We start from the raw sequence: 17,994 nt of genomic DNA, 5'->3' as shown, positions 1-17,994 counted from the left end.
ATATAACCTAAGCATGTCCCCCACTAAATCCGTCCTCTCTACGTAAGTCTTAATTACAAGCCCGCTAAGCCATAGCGTGACAGTTGGCAGTTAAGTGATCATAAGGCCATTATAGGCGTTATCTTAATTCCGGCACATCATTGCTTATATTAGACGTATTTGCTGCTATCTGTATTAATTAAACGGTTTAATGTTTGTGATAAGAAACAGGGTAAGTGGGTCTAACCCCCCTAATATTTGACTCACCCCGTTCCAGAATTAATTGTAGTTTAGTTATCCTAAAACACAGAGCTCGCAGAACTAATGGCTGATGGGGCAAGAAGGTTCTGGAGTGGAGACCACGAACTGACAAGCGCAGCGTTGGACGTCCACCCACGATCGGATTATTTCTAAAAGTCTTATTGCAACTTTGGTCCTTTTATTTAATATGAAAAGGTTAAAAGTGTTTAAAATAGTTCGAATTAGTTAAAAAAATAATCTACCTACTCGTAATTAATTGTTTTTTAAAAAAAAATACTTTTATGTGTTACTAGCGACCCGCCCCGGCTTCGCACGGGTGCAATGCTGACTATTTAATGGATGTTATTATTATACATATAAACCTTCCTCTTGAATCACTCTATCTATTAAAAAAAACCGCATCAAAATCCGTTGCGTAGTTTTAAAGATTTAAGCATACATAGATAGGGACAGAGAAAGCTACTTTGTTTTATACTATGTAGTGATAACTACATTTTGTGTCAATAAAAACTTTTTTCTTTCTTTCTAGTATACAAATGTAGCCTTAAGTAGGTATACTATACTTTGTGATTATTGTACACACTCACTCACACCATTTATTCCCGAAGGGGTAGGCAGGATCGCAACTGGTGCACCCACTTTCCACCGTGTGTATTCCGTCCCATCATGTAATAGGGGGATTAGCATATCGCCATATCGGGCAAAAATTCCAAACTCCAGGCTAATACTGAATTAAATAACCCAATATCACTTTGCCCAACTCGAGATCGAACCCTAGACCTCAACACCGCAGTCGTACCGTAATATAACTACACCACCGACGCAGTAACTTTAAAATATTCTTAACTAAAACAATTCAAAGAACCAATCCATATCTACCCCAAAAGATACAAGCATACGAAAATCGATCGAACCCCACCCGAAACGTTAAAACTCCCGTACCTTACGTAACGGGCCAATTAATTTGCGTATGACGTCACGGGGCGGATGCGGAAGCAATGCGGAGTAATCTTTATTTACTAGGCCTCGGTTTTACGAGCTTATGGAGATGTGGTTAGGTAACGAATGTAAAGGTTTGAAGTATTGCCTTTGTGGCGTTGGATTGCGTGTGGTATACCGCTCAGGTCCCAGGTTCAAATTCTGCGTCGAGGGATATTGGATTTTTCTGCTCAGTATCAGCCCGGGGTCAGAAAGTGCTCTTTGTTGTGAATGCTCTATCACAGCATTGGATGGATCACACGGCAAAAAGTAACTCTGGTTGCATATAAAATTGAACCCAAACCCCATAGTACTCAACCATTAAACCAACGGGTCGATAAAAACCATGCAATACACCGCAAATAACATGAACTCTGAATAAAACACGCGCCCTTATCCCGGCTTATTCGGGAACACCGGGAGAGCGGAACATTATAAACAAATAGCTACTTCACGCAAATATTCCCGGCAAACATAATAATAAAACCGGGAAACCGTGTACTTAAATATGTATGCGAGGATGGCGGTACAAGTTTGGGTGTAACGACTTCATTTGAGGATCGGCAGGGACGTGAAAATCAAGCGGCGATAGCCTAGTTGGGTGTGGAACGGACTGCCGAGACGAATGTCCGCAGGTTCAAATCCCAAGGGCACACACCTCTGAATTTGCTAAAATCATGTGTGTATTCTTTGTGAATTTATCGTTCGCTTTAACGGTGAAGGAAAACATCGTGAGGAAACCTGCACATCTGAGATTCTCTATAGGAATTTCGAAGGTGTGTGAAGTCTACCAATCCGCACTAGGCCAGCGTGGTGGACTAAGGCCTAATCCCTCTCAGTAGTAGAGGCCGTGCTCAGCAGTGGGCAAGTATATAATACAGGGCTGATATTATTATTAGGGATGTGAATATAGTCCGTTTGCTTTAAGATAATAGTTAGTCTTCAGAAGTTAACTAGTAGTTTTTTTAATCATAAAGGCGCGGCAAAGTGATCTTACTGTATGGTAAGTGGAGTGGGTCCAATAGAATGTCGACTGACGAGAGATGATTACCCCTCGTCAGTCGACACAATTATGCCGTTAAAATTAAACTATTTTTCGGATTTTATCGCGATTTTTATATTTTAATTTAATCCCGATGTTTCGAAGACTGCAGCCTTCATGGTCACGGGGCGGACTGAAGAGTTGGTCATCCGAAAAGTCAAGCTACATTTTACAATTATACAACTACTAGCTTTTGCCCGCGGCTCCGCCCGCGTTATAAAGTTTTTCAGGCTAAAGTATTCCGTTATAAAAGTAGTAGTTTCCCGGGAGCCTATGTTCTTCCCAGGGTCTCAAACTGTCTCCATACCAAATTTCATCTTAATACGTTGGGTAGTTTTTGAGTTTAGGCAGACGGATGCAGCGGGGGACTTTGTTTTATAATATATTTTTTAGAACTTTTTAAGAGGAACAATCCCGTCATACATCATTGTTGCATAACTTTAACCGTTTACGCAGCGCACGCAACGGACGCTCTCAAAACTAATAAATTGTCCCCGTTTTTGCAACATGTTTCATTACTGCTCCGCTCCTATTGGTCATAGCGTGATGATATATAACTAAGACCACTACACAAACAAAGGGCTATCCAACGCAAAAATATTTTTTCAATTTGGACCGGTAGTTCCTGAGATTAGCTTTTACTGCTCTGCTCCTAATGGGTATAGCGTGATGATATATATATATATAGCCTATAGCCTATAGCCTCCCCCCCCCCACCCCTTTCAACCTATGTGAGACATTATTTTCACCCATTTCGATAATTAAAAGTACTAATTCGACGCATTTGAAAAAAAACAACTGACATGGGTAGACCATGTCCTGGATTAACACATAGCCTATTTCTTATGTTGTTTATCCCGGTAATTTGTTAAATAGACGGCGCTGACGTTCAGAACAATGATTTATGGACTTTTGCATCGGGAAAGACTTTTCTCGCATAGTGGAAATATTTTCATAGAAAGAAAGAAAGATATATTTATTGTTGGTGTTAAAACACAGAACAGAACAAGAATACAAACGTCTATACAGAACAGAACTAGAATACAAACGTCTATATATAAATAATTATTATGTTTCTTAAGATTATAATAATATAAACAAAAAATAATCCACCTTCAAAAAACCACTAAAAACCAAAAAATAATTTAACATTACCTATAAACTGGTTACCAGTTTTGGAGTCGGTGCCTAATCTAAAAGGAGTTATACCTTCCATCATCAGCTCAGCTACATAAGACGATGATTACCACACGCAAGTACTTAAGTTACTTCATAAAGTTTGCGAAAAACTATGTCTGGACTTATAAAATTTGAGGGTTGCCCTCGATTTCTCCAGTATCCAATCATCAGATCCTGATTTGTTGACTATGGGACCACATCAGAAGTATCTCTTTAAAAAAAAAAAGTTTTGAAGATCGGTCCACAATTAATCGCGTAACAAACACAAAAAAACACGCAGTCGAATTGAGAACCTCCTCCTTTTTTGAAGTCGGTTAAAAATAAACAAATACCAGCAAGGCTACCTCGCAGTGTTCTTCTTGTGGGTTGTCTATTTGCGTAACATCTAATCAAAAGAAAACTAAAATTCGGAGTTCTTCATTTCCGTCATACTAAAGTGAGTTTATGTTCTAACCAAAGCTTAAATCACGTCCAGCATTAGCGATAACTTGCTGCGTGCTGATTAAAATGGCGACGTGTTTAATGGATTTTAACGAGCTTTTAAATACCTACCCAAAGCACTTTGTGCAGGGCCGGAATTGCGATATGGCGCCGGGGGTAATCACCCTAAAGATTAATGTTGAATACGTAATGCATTTTTGGAAGTATTTTTATATATATAGATATGAGTTTTTGGTGGCTTTAATGAACCGAGGATCATTTGAATCTATTTAAACTCTATTTTGAAACTTCATGATATTAACAAAACAGATTCAAGCATTAGAAATAATCGTATAAATTAAAAAAGTTGATAATAAAATATGTAATTTTTTATGTAGTAATTTAAATAACATTTATGATTAATATTTCGTTAGTAACACAATTGTTTCCTGCATTATTACAATTCAACGCACCTAACTAAATTATTTGATATTAATATAACCTAAGCATGTCCCCCACTAAATCCGTCCTCTCTACGTAAGTCTTAATTACAAGCCCGCTAAGCCATAGCGTGACAGTTGGCAGTTAAGTGATCATAAGGCCATTATAGGCGTTATCTTAATTCCGGCACATCATTGCTTATATTAGACGTATTTGCTGCTATCTGTATTAATTAAACGGTTTAATGTTTGTGATAAGAAACAGAGTAAGTGGGTCTAACCCCCCTAATATTTGACCCACCCCGTTCCAGAATTAATTGTAGTTTAGTTATCCTAAAACACAGAGCTCGCAGAACTAATGGCTGATGGGGCAAGAAGGTTCTGGAGTGGAGACCACGAACTGACAAGCGCAGCGTTGGACGTCCACCCACGATCGGATTATTTCTAAAAGTCTTATTGCAACTTTGGTCCTTTTATTTAATATGAAAAGGTTAAAAGTGTTTAAAATAGTTCGAATTAGTTAAAAAAATAATCTACCTACTCGTAATTAATTGTTTTTTAAAAAAAATACTTTATGTGTTACTAGCGACCCGCCCCGGCTTCGCACGGGTGCAATGCTGACTATTTAATGGATGTTATTATTATACATATAAACCTTCCTCTTGAATCACTCTATCTATTAAAAAAAACCGCATCAAAATCCGTTGCGTAGTTTTAAAGATTTAAGCATACATAGATAGGGACAGAGAAAGCTACTTTGTTTTATACTATGTAGTGATAACTACATTTTGTGTCAATAAAAACTTTTTTCTTTCTTTCTAGTATACAAATGTAGCCTTAAGTAGGTATACTATACTTTGTGATTATTGTACACACTCACTCACACCATTTATTCCCGAAGGGGTAGGCAGGATCGCAACTGGTGCACCCACTTTCCACCGTGTGTATTCCGTCCCATCATGTAATAGGGGGATTAGCATATCGCCATATCGGGCAAAAATTCCAAACTCCAGGCTAATACTGAATTAAATAACCCAATATCACTTTGCCCAACTCGAGATCGAACCCTAGACCTCAACACCGCAGTCGTACCGTAATATAACTACACCACCGACGCAGTAACTTTAAAATATTCTTAACTAAAACAATTCAAAGAACCAATCCATATCTACCCCAAAAGATACAAGCATACGAAAATCGATCGAACCCCACCCGAAACGTTAAAACTCCCGTACCTTACGTAACGGGCCAATTAATTTGCGTATGACGTCACGGGGCGGATGCGGAAGCAATGCGGAGTAATCTTTATTTACTAGGCCTCGGTTTTACGAGCTTATGGAGATGTGGTTAGGTAACGAATGTAAAGGTTTGAAGTATTGCCTTTGTGGCGTTGGATTGCGTGTGGTATACCGCTCAGGTCCCAGGTTCAAATTCTGCGTCGAGGGATATTGGATTTTTTCTGCTCAGTATCAGCCCGGGGTCAGAAAGTGCTCTTTGTTGTGAATGCTCTATCACAGCATTGGATGGATCACACGGCAAAAAGTAACTCTGGTTGCATATAAAATTGAACCCAAACCCCATAGTACTCAACCATTAAACCAACGGGTCGATAAAAACCATGCAATACACCGCAAATAACATGAACTCTGAATAAAACACGCGCCCTTATCCCGGCTTATTCGGGAACACCGGGAGAGCGGAACATTATAAACAAATAGCTACTTCACGCAAATATTCCCGGCAAACATAATAATAAAACCGGGAAACCGTGTACTTAAATATGTATGCGAGGATGGCGGTACAAGTTTGGGTGTAACGACTTCATTTGAGGATCGGCAGGGACGTGAAAATCAAGCGGCGATAGCCTAGTTGGGTGTGGAACGGACTGCCGAGACGAATGTCCGCAGGTTCAAATCCCAAGGGCACACACCTCTGAATTTGCTAAAATCATGTGTGTATTCTTTGTGAATTTATCGTTCGCTTTAACGGTGAAGGAAAACATCGTGAGGAAACCTGCACATCTGAGATTCTCTATAGGAATTTCGAAGGTGTGTGAAGTCTACCAATCCGCACTAGGCCAGCGTGGTGGACTAAGGCCTAATCCCTCTCAGTAGTAGAGGCCGTGCTCAGCAGTGGGCAAGTATATAATACAGGGCTGATATTATTATTAGGGATGTGAATATAGTCCGTTTGCTTTAAGATAATAGTTAGTCTTCAGAAGTTAACTAGTAGTTTTTTTTAATCATAAAGGCGCGGCAAAGTGATCTTACTGTATGGTAAGTGGAGTGGGTCCAATAGAATGTCGACTGACGAGAGATGATTACCCCTCGTCAGTCGACACAATTATGCCGTTAAAATTAAACTATTTTTCGGATTTTATCGCGATTTTTATATTTTAATTTAATCCCGATGTTTCGAAGACTGCAGCCTTCATGGTCACGGGGCGGACTGAAGAGTTGGTCATCCGAAAAGTCAAGCTACATTTTACAATTATACAACTACTAGCTTTTGCCCGCGGCTCCGCCCGCGTTATAAAGTTTTTCAGGCTAAAGTATTCCGTTATAAAAGTAGTAGTTTCCCGGGAGCCTATGTTCTTCCCAGGGTCTCAAACTGTCTCCATACCAAATTTCATCTTAATACGTTGGGTAGTTTTTGAGTTTAGGCAGACGGATGCAGCGGGGGACTTTGTTTTATAATATATTTTTTAGAACTTTTTAAGAGGAACAATCCCGTCATACATCATTGTTGCATAACTTTAACCGTTTACGCAGCGCACGCAACGGACGCTCTCAAAACTAATAAATTGTCCCCGTTTTTGCAACATGTTTCATTACTGCTCCGCTCCTATTGGTCATAGCGTGATGATATATAACTAAGACCACTACACAAACAAAGGGCTATCCAACGCAAAAATATTTTTTCAATTTGGACCGGTAGTTCCTGAGATTAGCTTTTACTGCTCTGCTCCTAATGGGTATAGCGTGATGATATATATATATATAGCCTATAGTACTCCACGAACAAAGGGCTATCCAACGCAAAAAGAATTTTTCAGTTTGGACCGGTATTTCCTGAGATTAGCCATTACTGCTCCGCTCCTATTCGGTATAGCGTGATGATATATAGCCTATAGCACTCCACGAACAAATGGCTATCCAACGCAAAAAGAATTTTTCAGTTTGGACCGGTATTTCCTGAGATTGGCCATTACTGCTCCGCTCCTATTGGGTATAGCGTGATGATATATATATATATATATATATATATATATATATATATATATATATATATATATAGCCTATAGTACTCCACGAACAAAGGGCTATCCAACGCAAAAAGATTTTTTCAGTTTGGACCGGTATTTCCTGAGATTAGCCATTACTGCTCCGCTCCTATTCGGTATAGCGTGATGATATATAGCCTATAGCACTCCACGAACAAAGGGCTATCCAACGAAAAAAGAATTTTTCAGTTTGGACCGGTAGTTCCTGAGATTAGCGCGTTCAAACAAACAAACAAACAAACTCCTCAGCTTTATATAATAGTATAGATTTAAATTTTAGATGTTTGTGGTCGGATCTACACAGAATGAGCTTACAGTGTCTTAATGTCTAACATAAGATATCATTATAGAATTATGCCGGCCTGTTGGAACCGGACATACACAGACTGATCCCGGAACGCGACACACGTGGGCCACTATAGTGGGTTTTAACACCTTGTGTACGGTGGTCACTATCCGGGCGGATATAAAATATATCCTACCAGCCTACTTTCCACAACATGGCGAGGTATAATTTTCAGGTCAGATTACTTACTATAATCATATTTGACATAAACTTACGATATTGAATTAATCGTCGGCGAATGCTCCCGTGAGGATTTACAAGGATTTCATCCGTCAGCATTTCACTTATAATGGTATTTTTATTGGCAAATGGGATAGTAAACAGCGTTCCGGGTTTTGTTTAAGGAAAATTATCCTTTATGGGATTTTGTTGATGTTAATAAGTGTTTTGGGTCCGAATTGACCACTGTATAAAATAATTATTTCGTTTTATTAAATTAAACGCAGTATTGACTATGAACTGACATTTTTATTTTGGACTGACTGACAAGCAAAAAATAAAAAATGGCCACATTTAATTGTAGTGTTTACAATGAGCGCAAGATGGCTCTTATTACAATTTCTACCTTTTGTGTACATGTTTAAAATATATTATATTATATCGCTGTAACATGGCCCCGGCCTTGGATGCCGCAGGCTCCAATGTAAATTATCTTCAGTGATAAAATATGCGAATCGCTTCCTCATTGTGATGTGATAGGCAGCGGACAAATCTTCGAGAATGCACGCCGAATCACGCCTGATGAGGTCCGAAGATCTGCCACTCGTGAAACACCGTCCTTCCCCGGATACACTTGTATAACTCGTGCCAGCTTCCACGATAATGGGGGGACGTTGTCCTCTTTGACCAGTACTATTGTATCAACTGCCAGCTCGCTAATGTTGGATTTCCATTTGGACCGACTTTGAAGTTCCGACACATACTCCTTAGCCCATCTCTGCCAAAAATGCTGTCTTATCTTTTCTATGCGGTCGTATCGCAACAGAGTGTGACTCGGAGCATTTGTGAGGTCTCCTTGTGTGGGCGCAGTAAGGGGGCGACCGACCAGGAAGTGAGCTGGTGTAAGAGGGAGCGCGTCGTTAGGATCTGAGGATAAAACGGATATAGGACGGGAATTTAGGACAGCTTCAATTTGTGCCAATACCGTGCTAAATTCTTCATAAGTTAGGTTACAATTACCTACGACACGTTTCAAGTGGTACTTGCAAGATTTTACTCCCGCTTCCCACAGACCACCGAAATGAGGAGAGTAAGGAGGAATAAAACTAAATTTCATCCCATTGCCCGCTGCATAATCGACTATACCTTCCATATTTTCAGTTAAAAATGTTTGAAATTGCCTTTCAGCGCCTACGAAATTCTTGCCATTGTCAGAAAATATCTCTGCTGGCTTACCACGTCTAGATATAAATCTCTTTAATGCGAGTATGTAATCGTCTGTCGATAAACTAGTGACCAGTTCTAAATGTATAGCGCGTGTACAAAAACAAACAAATAAACAAATATAACCTTTTATTAATTTAGCTCCCCTGCCATTTCGAGTTAAAATCATAACCGGACCAGCATAGTCCACGCCGCAGAATTTAAATGGAAAACCCTCTTCAAGCCGTTTGGCCGGCAAATCACCCATAATGGGCTTTAAAGTAACGCTCTTCAAGCGAGAACACGTCACACATTGATGTACCGTTTTTCTTGCTAGATTTCTACCACCTAATGGCCACCAACACTCACGAATGTTAGATAAGAGAAGCTGAGGTCCCGCATGCAATAATCGCTTATGTTCCGATCTAAATAATAACGATGTAAATCTATGTTTACCGCACAATAACACGGGATGTTTTTTATCGTAATCGAAACTTGAATTATTTAATCTACCACCAACTCTCAAAATATTGTTAGCGTCTACAAACACGTTGAGTCCTGACAATTTACCCGAACGATGTTTTTTTTGTGTATCATAATTGTTACCAAATGACTGCACCTGAGCGAACCGCGTTAAAAAAAGCTCTGATTGGCTTAATTCATCAGCTGACAACAAACCGGTTTTACGCAGTTGTTTATTAGCCACGCGCATATTATAGATAAATCGCAGAATGTATGCTGCAGTGCGTCGCATTCGGTTAAATGAAGAAAATCTGTTAAAATCAAATAATTCACCGTTAAAATCATTTGTCATGATATTTGTAGCAATATGAGACTGAGATTTTACTTCAGGTAATAAGGTATCATTTAAAATTACATTAGTGGTATAATTTAAATTATCGGCAGCTATAAACTCTGGTCCGTGCCACCAAGTTTTGCATTTATGTAACTCTTCCAAATATAAACCTCTAGACACATAATCCGCCGGGTTGTCTTTGCTGCTGACATGGCACCATAGCGCATCGCCTGTCAGTTCGTTTATTTGTGTGACACGATTTTGTACGAAAGTTTTAAGCATACGAGGTGACATTTTAATCCAACCCAACACTATTGTTGAATCCGTCCAGAAATATGTCTTATTAAATTTTAATCTGAGTGAAACTGTAATCTTTTTATACAACTTGGCACCTAAAAGTGCTGCGCACAACTCAAGCCGCGGTATTGTAATAGTTTTAACTGGGGCAACTTTACCTTTGGAACACAATAATTGAACAGTGTTGCGTGAAGACTCGTCATACGTTTTTATATAAGCACAGGCACCGTATGCATCCTGTGAAGCGTCTGCAAAAATATGAAGTTCACAACGCAGCGTCCCTTCACTCATGACGTAACGCGGAATTCGTAATAAGTTTAATGTCTCTGTAATAGAATTAATAAAGCGATTCCACATGATCACAATATCGTCAGGAACTGGATCATCCCAATCAATTTTTTGCAACCATAACCTTTGTAGGAGAATTTTAGCAATGATTATACTCGGAGATAACAGACCTAAGGGATCATAGATCTGGGAAACAACCGACAGAATAACTCGTTTAGTTACTGTAGCTAAATTTTCCAATTCTGTTGTAAAATGAAATTCGTCAGTGATATTCGACCAACTCAGCCCGAGTGTTTTACTTTGACAATGTTCATCTCTTGCCAACGTTTTAAAGACCTGAGTTGTAGAGTCATGATTGAAAGTCCATTTACGTAATGGGAAACAACCCAAATTTAATATTTGAGACGTTCTTTCACAAATATCCAACAATGACTCGAAACTGTCATGACCCGTGATTAAGTCGTCCACGTAAAAATCTTCTTTAATTACGCCAGCAATAGCTTCGTCATCAACTTCTTCAGCTAACTGACGAATACAACGCATACTTAAATATGGGGCAGACGCAGTGCCATAGGTGACGGTCTTTAGTTGATAAATGTCGAGGGAATCGGTCGAGTTTTCTCTCCAAAATATAAGCTGTAGATTTCTCTGATCATTTTGTATTAATATCTGCCTAAACATTTTTTCCACGTCGGCACAGGCTACGTATCTATACTGCCTAAATCGTAAAAAAATAGAAAATATATCGTTTTGCAACGCTGGACCTACCAGCTGTATATCATTTAATGACTTGTTTGACGTCGTAACAGCGCTGGCGTCAAACACTACACGCAATTTTGTGGTAGTACTATCGTCCCTCCACACTCCGTGATGTGGAAGAAAATAGTGCGTTGAATCTTCTTTTTGAATTCGTTTCATGTGACCCAATCTAATATATTCTCGCATAAATTCGCAGTACATTTGTTTGAAATGTGGCATGCGATTTAGTTTGCGTTCTAAGGCTAAGAACCGACTTCTAGCCATTTCGAATGAATCGCCAAGCACATCTGGAGATTCCTTTAACGGCATTCGAACCGAAAACCTACCATCTACGTCGCGTTTGGTAGTGCGCATAAAATTTTCCTCACACTGACGTTCATCTTCGGTGAGATTGTCATCGTTAAATTGTATTTCTTCCAGCTCCCAAAACTTTCTTAATTGATTATCTAATGTCTGAGAAATATTACAAACAACATGATTACTTCGTAAAATTTTCGAATCAATGGGGCCGGATAGCAGCCAACCCAATTTTGAATTTTGTAGATACGGACCGCAGGGAAGTTTAAAACGACCTTCATCCAATAAATCCCAGAACCTATCCGCTCCAATCAAAATATCGATTTTCGACGATATATAGAAAGAGGGATCTGCAAGAACTACGTTTTGTGGTATGGTAATCAAATTGCTCTTAATATGACTTTGCGGAATACTCCCCGTAATTTCCGGCAAAACAATACAACGAATATTTGTATTAAAATCGTTAATCTTAGAGCGTATATTTATTTCACATGACTGATTCGAATGTGTGACCGAATGTCCAACACCCGAGACTCGAATAGCGGACTGTATAACTGCGACGTTTAAATATTTCAACAAACTTTCGGAAATAAACAATGTTGACTCCCGTTATCAAGCAGGGCGCGAACGGTATGAAACGTATTATCATTGCTCGCGACATCTACTAAAGCCGTAGCCAACATTATCTGATTTAATGATAAAACTCCGGACTTATCGTAAATGTCACAGTCACTCGTATATGACTGCGACATAGAATGCATAGCGGACGCGCTCGCCGAAACCGGTTTGTTATTTCGCTGCGGCGACGGTGTGCTATATACTTGCGCATCTATAGGTATAGATGACATGTTTACGTTATTATCTTTGAAATGAATTAGAGTGTTATGTTTTTCCTGACACTGTTTGCATGGTCCGTATATACAGTTAACGACTGTATGACCTGCACGTAAACAGTTTGGGCAAAGATTTTTATTTTCAACGAATTTAATCCTATCTTCGACCGATAAATTAAGGAAACTGACACAAGTATACAATGCATGATTGCCATTGCACATTACACATGCCCGTTTAGGTTTCTCGAACTTATATGTTTTATTGTTGTGTGTAGAAACAAAGCTGTGAACTTGATGTGTATTTGTTGATTGTTTTTTGTGATCGGATGTATTTTTATTATAATGAGAAATTTTCGTATTACTGTAATGAATTGTTTCAAGAGTATCTGCTTTATTTCTGAGAAAATCAAGTAAATCATCTAATTTAATTTTGTTACACTGTGAATCTGTATTCGAAATCAATTTTAATGACCCTTTGTGATCTTCCCACTCTCGCTTGGTGGTTTGATCAAGCTTAGACCTTATCAAGTATATAATTAACGTGTCCCACGTGTCTGTAGGCTCCCCCAAAGTATTAAGAGACCGCAAATTTCGTAAAACAGTATCAATAAGATTTCTAATTTGTTCAGGACATTGTTTATTTAGAAATTGAGCAGTAAACAAGGATTTGACGTGATTATGTACTAGTAAGCGACTATTATGAAATCTCTTTACTAATAATTCCCATGCATGCGAGTAGTTAGAAGCTGTAAACTCTAGCGAACTTATTACTCGAAGGGCGGAACCACTGAGCGAGGATTTAAGATATTGAAACTTATCAATAGCATCTAGGTCATCACGAGGTTATAATATACGAATTTTTATATTCCAACCACTTATCATAACTACCATCGAAGTTTGGCAATTTAATATCTGGCAATTTTGATCGTTTTTGTTTAGATTTTTCCGAACGCGGACAGTTAGAATAGTCACCAATATTATCACCAATTAAACATTTCGCGGCAGCCATTGCAGAGAAATACTGATCTTCAAATGATTCTCTATACTCAGAACTAGAAACTATTTCCTTCTCATCAACTAACAATTTATCTATTTCACTCTGAACATCGTAGAAACTGTCTAATAATTGTTCGGCGGAATGAATTCGTAAATTTACTTCTGTTTTTTGAGCATTTGATAATGAAAGTTTTTCTAACTTACGAATGTACTTTTCAAATGAAGTTAATCGGCCTTTAAGTGTACCTCTATTTTTTTTGAGATCACTCACACTCGACGGAGTACGATCCCTTCGAGGTGATTTGGGATTTGACAAATGCTTTGCTGATGCATTTATATATTCGTCGTCACTCATTGCGGTGGTATAAAGAAAGCAAGCACTTACTGTTAACACCAGAAACTTGATGACTGATGACTCGGACGCAACCACAATGACAAACAACCTATAACCACTAAGTTCACACGATATTGGCACAAATCAGCTAGGATAGGATTAAGAAGGATGGATCTGACCATCTGCTAATACTGCACAGCGTTTCTGTGTCGATCCGGAGGTGAAGACTCGTGGTTCCAACGCCGATGCCACAAGTCGCGACGTAATTGCGATATAGTCGTTTAATTTTGCGGATTTGATAAATATCCGGCAACGAAGGTCCAATGTTTCGGGTCCGAATTGACCACTGTATAAAATAATTATTTCGTTTTATTAAATTAAACGCAGTATTGACTATGAACTGACATTTTTATTTTGGACTGACTGACAGGCAAAAAATAAAAAATGGCCACATTTAATTGTAGTGTTTACAATGAGCGCAAGATGGCTCTTATTACAATTTCTACCTTTTGTGTACATGTTTAAAATATACTTATTATATTATATCGCTGTAACAATAAGGTTGTGTTTTGTATGGTTTTCGTCATAGAAGACCGGTACCTTGTAAATTATCCTCTTGTATAAAGAAGACAATTCGTGAGAGGACTTAGAGAAATAATAATTAGGTTTTTACAGAAAAAAGAATTCTTAAATCAATTATTAGCATCTTCCTTTCGTATTCATCCTGGTTTTGTCCTGGCAAAATAAAGCTACACTACTATACGTCGGTTGTCAGGATTATGCCGGCCTAACTTTCATGCACGTTGCTCACACCAGATATTGCCAAATCTGGTTTTTACACCGTATTCATTCGCATACAAAAAATCCACTGCCCTAAATCAGTTACTCCAAAATCGCAAGCTCTGAATATTATTTGTATCAACATTCACTACTTCCAACTTCCTGATAGAAATATAAAGGAAAACACGACTGCGGTACACAATGAAAATATTTTGTATCGAGATTCCTTTGTGTCGTATTTCAGGGTTTCAAGAAACGAAACTTGGACGTACAGACTTCAGTTGTATAAAATTTTACTAAAGAACATTGCGACCGGTGAAATATTTACAGATGCGAATTTAGGAAGCAGTAACGGGGCCCTCGGACTAGAGGAATTCTAGAAATAATTTATTTGGAAACAAGATTTGTTTGTCGTATTGTATGCTCGTTGCAGTCAAAATATTGTCTTGACCGAAAACCTCCGAAAATCGATTGAACCCTATTAGAGAAAGATAGAAAAGCAAAAAAATCGTATTCAAGTCTTGAGAAGTATGACTATATTATAATCTTAGGGAGTAAAAACGCTGAGACATCGGCTCTAGGTAAATTCACTTTCAAGTTAGAACTGGCAAAGCATTGCCCTATAGCAAGGATGGCGAACCAATAACACGCACGCCAATGGTGGCGGGTGACAAAATAATTCGGGCACGCGAATAATATGCCACACATTGTATATGTATTTATCTTAGGGCTTCACTCCACGTAACAAGTGAAATGAAGCAACTTCGCCGAGAACCGATAAAAAAAAAACAAGGACATGATCATAAAAAGTCGCCAAAAAGGGCACTTAGAATATATGAAACCGATCCTAGACGTTACAATATTTTTTTATTTATAAATAATGGACATTAACAATCAAAGGTACGCCATCCCTGTCCTATATGAGCTTATAAATACAGAGTAGAAACACCAAGCCATCCAAATGATTCAGGTGGTGGTACGTACGGCCATACCGTTCCATTAGGCAATAATCGGGATCCGCTTACCCAGCTCGGAGATGCCGTGAATATTGCGTTATTTGTAACAGGAATCAATGGAATTTGAACCTTAAATGCATTTGAATCTGAATTCAGCATATCTTAACTATTTAGTTATAACAACAGTTGGAATTGTTAATTATGGTGTTGTACGGCGCTTGTTACTATGAGACAGTAGCTGACTGTCTCGGTGGCGTTGTTGTCTAACGATACGACTGCTGTGCAGATCTCAGGTTCGATCCCCGCCCGGGTCGGGCAAAGTGATATTCGTTTTATTTTTGCGCAGTATCAGCCCGAAGTATGAAAATTGTGCCCTGGCTCACCTTTATCACATCACGGGAGGGAATAGGGGGCAAAATTAGATACACCAGTAGACCTCGGGGATAAAAGGCGTGAGTGTGTATTTTTAGTCCTTGCAAACAGTTAAATGAGTTACCTGGAGTATGATCTCTATTATAAACACCCACAAATATAGACTTACCTCAACAGCAAAAAAACTACGCCAAAATACATTAAACTAATTCTATTGAAACATATCCCCAATTCCATCATCTAATTCGCACTAAAACAATATCAAGAAACACCCCATTTTCAACTGACAGTTATTAAAACTGTTCAGATCAGCGTTCAACAACGCTGTTATGGAAACTGGCTTCTGTTTCGTTAGTTTTTTATGAATAAAGTTTGTGTTGTTAAAGTCTAAGATTTTGTTTAAGGAACTCTATAAGGATTAACACACATAGTGAATGTTTGCCGGCTCGTTAGCGTATTATACGTATAATCTCTTGTTAATCGGGAATCCATATACTCGTGATAGGTCTCTCATATGCGAGAGTCCGCCTGGGTAGGAACCACCGTAATGTATATTTCTGTCGCCAAGCAGCACTGTGTAGTCACTGTTGTGTTCCGGTTTGAAGGGCATTGTAGCCAGTGTAACTACTGGACGTAATGAGACTTAACTTTTCATGTCTCAGGATGGCGAGCGCAGTAGAATACCAAACAATACTTTGTAATTTAAGTTGTTGGATGGTGTTTCGACTGTTTATGGGCAGTCGTGTCGCTTACCATCAGGCGAACGGCAAGCTCGTCTCGTCATTCAAAGCAACAGAAATAAATTTAAAAAATCCACTTCGCTTGTTCACGTAGAGTGAGGTCAGTTTGTCGCGTAAAAAACAATGCACTATAGTATTAGTAAAACTTTAAATTAAAAGGCAAAGAAGAATGCTTGCACAATGCTGCATCACAAATATCCCAATTCACATTAAACTGACTACAGTCGACTACGAAAGTTGCTGAAAAAATTCATTAATCAGGAAATGTTTTACTTTAAACTTATGTTCTTAACAAAAAGCATATTGAAATTACTCTAATTTCCGGATTCTATCGCGGTTAGTATTTTATTTTTTTCCCGACGTTCTTTCCCCAACCCCCCACCCCCTCCCCCCCCGTGACCATGAATGCTGCAAAGTCTTCGAAACGTCGGGAGAAAAATAAAATACTAACCGCGATACAATACAAAAATTAGTTTAATTTCAATGTCTAACATTCGCGTAAACATAAGAAATCATTATAAAAACGATATCGTCACTGAAATAAACTTCAGTGTTTTTATTTTAGATAAAGAAAAATATATCTCCATTGAAATCAAAGTTTTAAATTAGTTCAGCTACTTGATGACATCATTTTGTATACCGAATCGTATACTGGTGATAGGATATATTTTATATCCGCCCGAATAGCGACTACCATACACAAGGTGTTAAAACCCGCCATTGTGGCCCACGTAAGTGTATCCGGGATCAGCCCGTGTATATCCGGTTCCAACAGGCCGGCATAATTGTGTCGACTGCCGAGGGGTAATCATCTTTCATTAGTGGACATTTTATTGACCCCACTCCACTTATCTTCAGATGCAGTGGGATCAATGTGACGTGCAGGTAAAAAAAAAAATTCAGCTCAAAAGGGACCTAACTACGTCAACGCTATCTACAAAACTTGTGCCGTTTCCAGAATTCTCAAGATCGTAATACAGGATTCAGGGAATAAACAGGATACATCCTGATTCCCGCTCCGATATATTAGTTCGTTTTTATGATAGTAATAAATGTACGGTTGTTATTGATGTTTTGTTTTCTTGTGTACCGCTAGTAATTCCTACAATAGGACGGATATCTGATGCTTTTACCAATGTCGTAAACATTTTGCGAAACTTAGAAAACGTAGGTATTCTTAAGCATGATTTAAATTTATTTTATTACTTATTGCATCTATGCTATTATACAAAGTTGAAGAGTTTCTTTGTTTGAAC

General features: G+C 38.6%; 2 protein-coding genes across 7 annotated transcripts in view; one reads left to right on the top strand and one right to left on the bottom strand.

Moving 5' to 3' along the window:
- LOC115447677 (brain tumor protein) overlaps positions 1 to 17,994 on the top strand; it is a 520,294-nt gene that overhangs the window by 203,058 nt on the left and 299,242 nt on the right. The gene's annotated exons all lie outside the window — the stretch shown is intronic.
- On the bottom strand, positions 8,377 to 11,914 carry LOC119193845. The gene has a single exon (XM_037447636.1). It carries the CDS (start codon positions 11,782 to 11,784, stop codon positions 8,611 to 8,613), a length of 3,174 nt encoding a protein of 1,057 aa, XP_037303533.1. The 5' UTR covers positions 11,785 to 11,914; the 3' UTR covers positions 8,377 to 8,610.

The sequence above is a fragment of the Manduca sexta genome, chromosome 7 (genome assembly GCF_014839805.1).
Source record: "Manduca sexta isolate Smith_Timp_Sample1 chromosome 7, JHU_Msex_v1.0, whole genome shotgun sequence".
Lineage (NCBI taxonomy): Eukaryota > Metazoa > Arthropoda > Insecta > Lepidoptera > Sphingidae > Manduca > Manduca sexta.
Note: the sequence above shows the minus strand (reverse complement) of the source record. Positions and strands in the feature narration are given on the sequence as shown.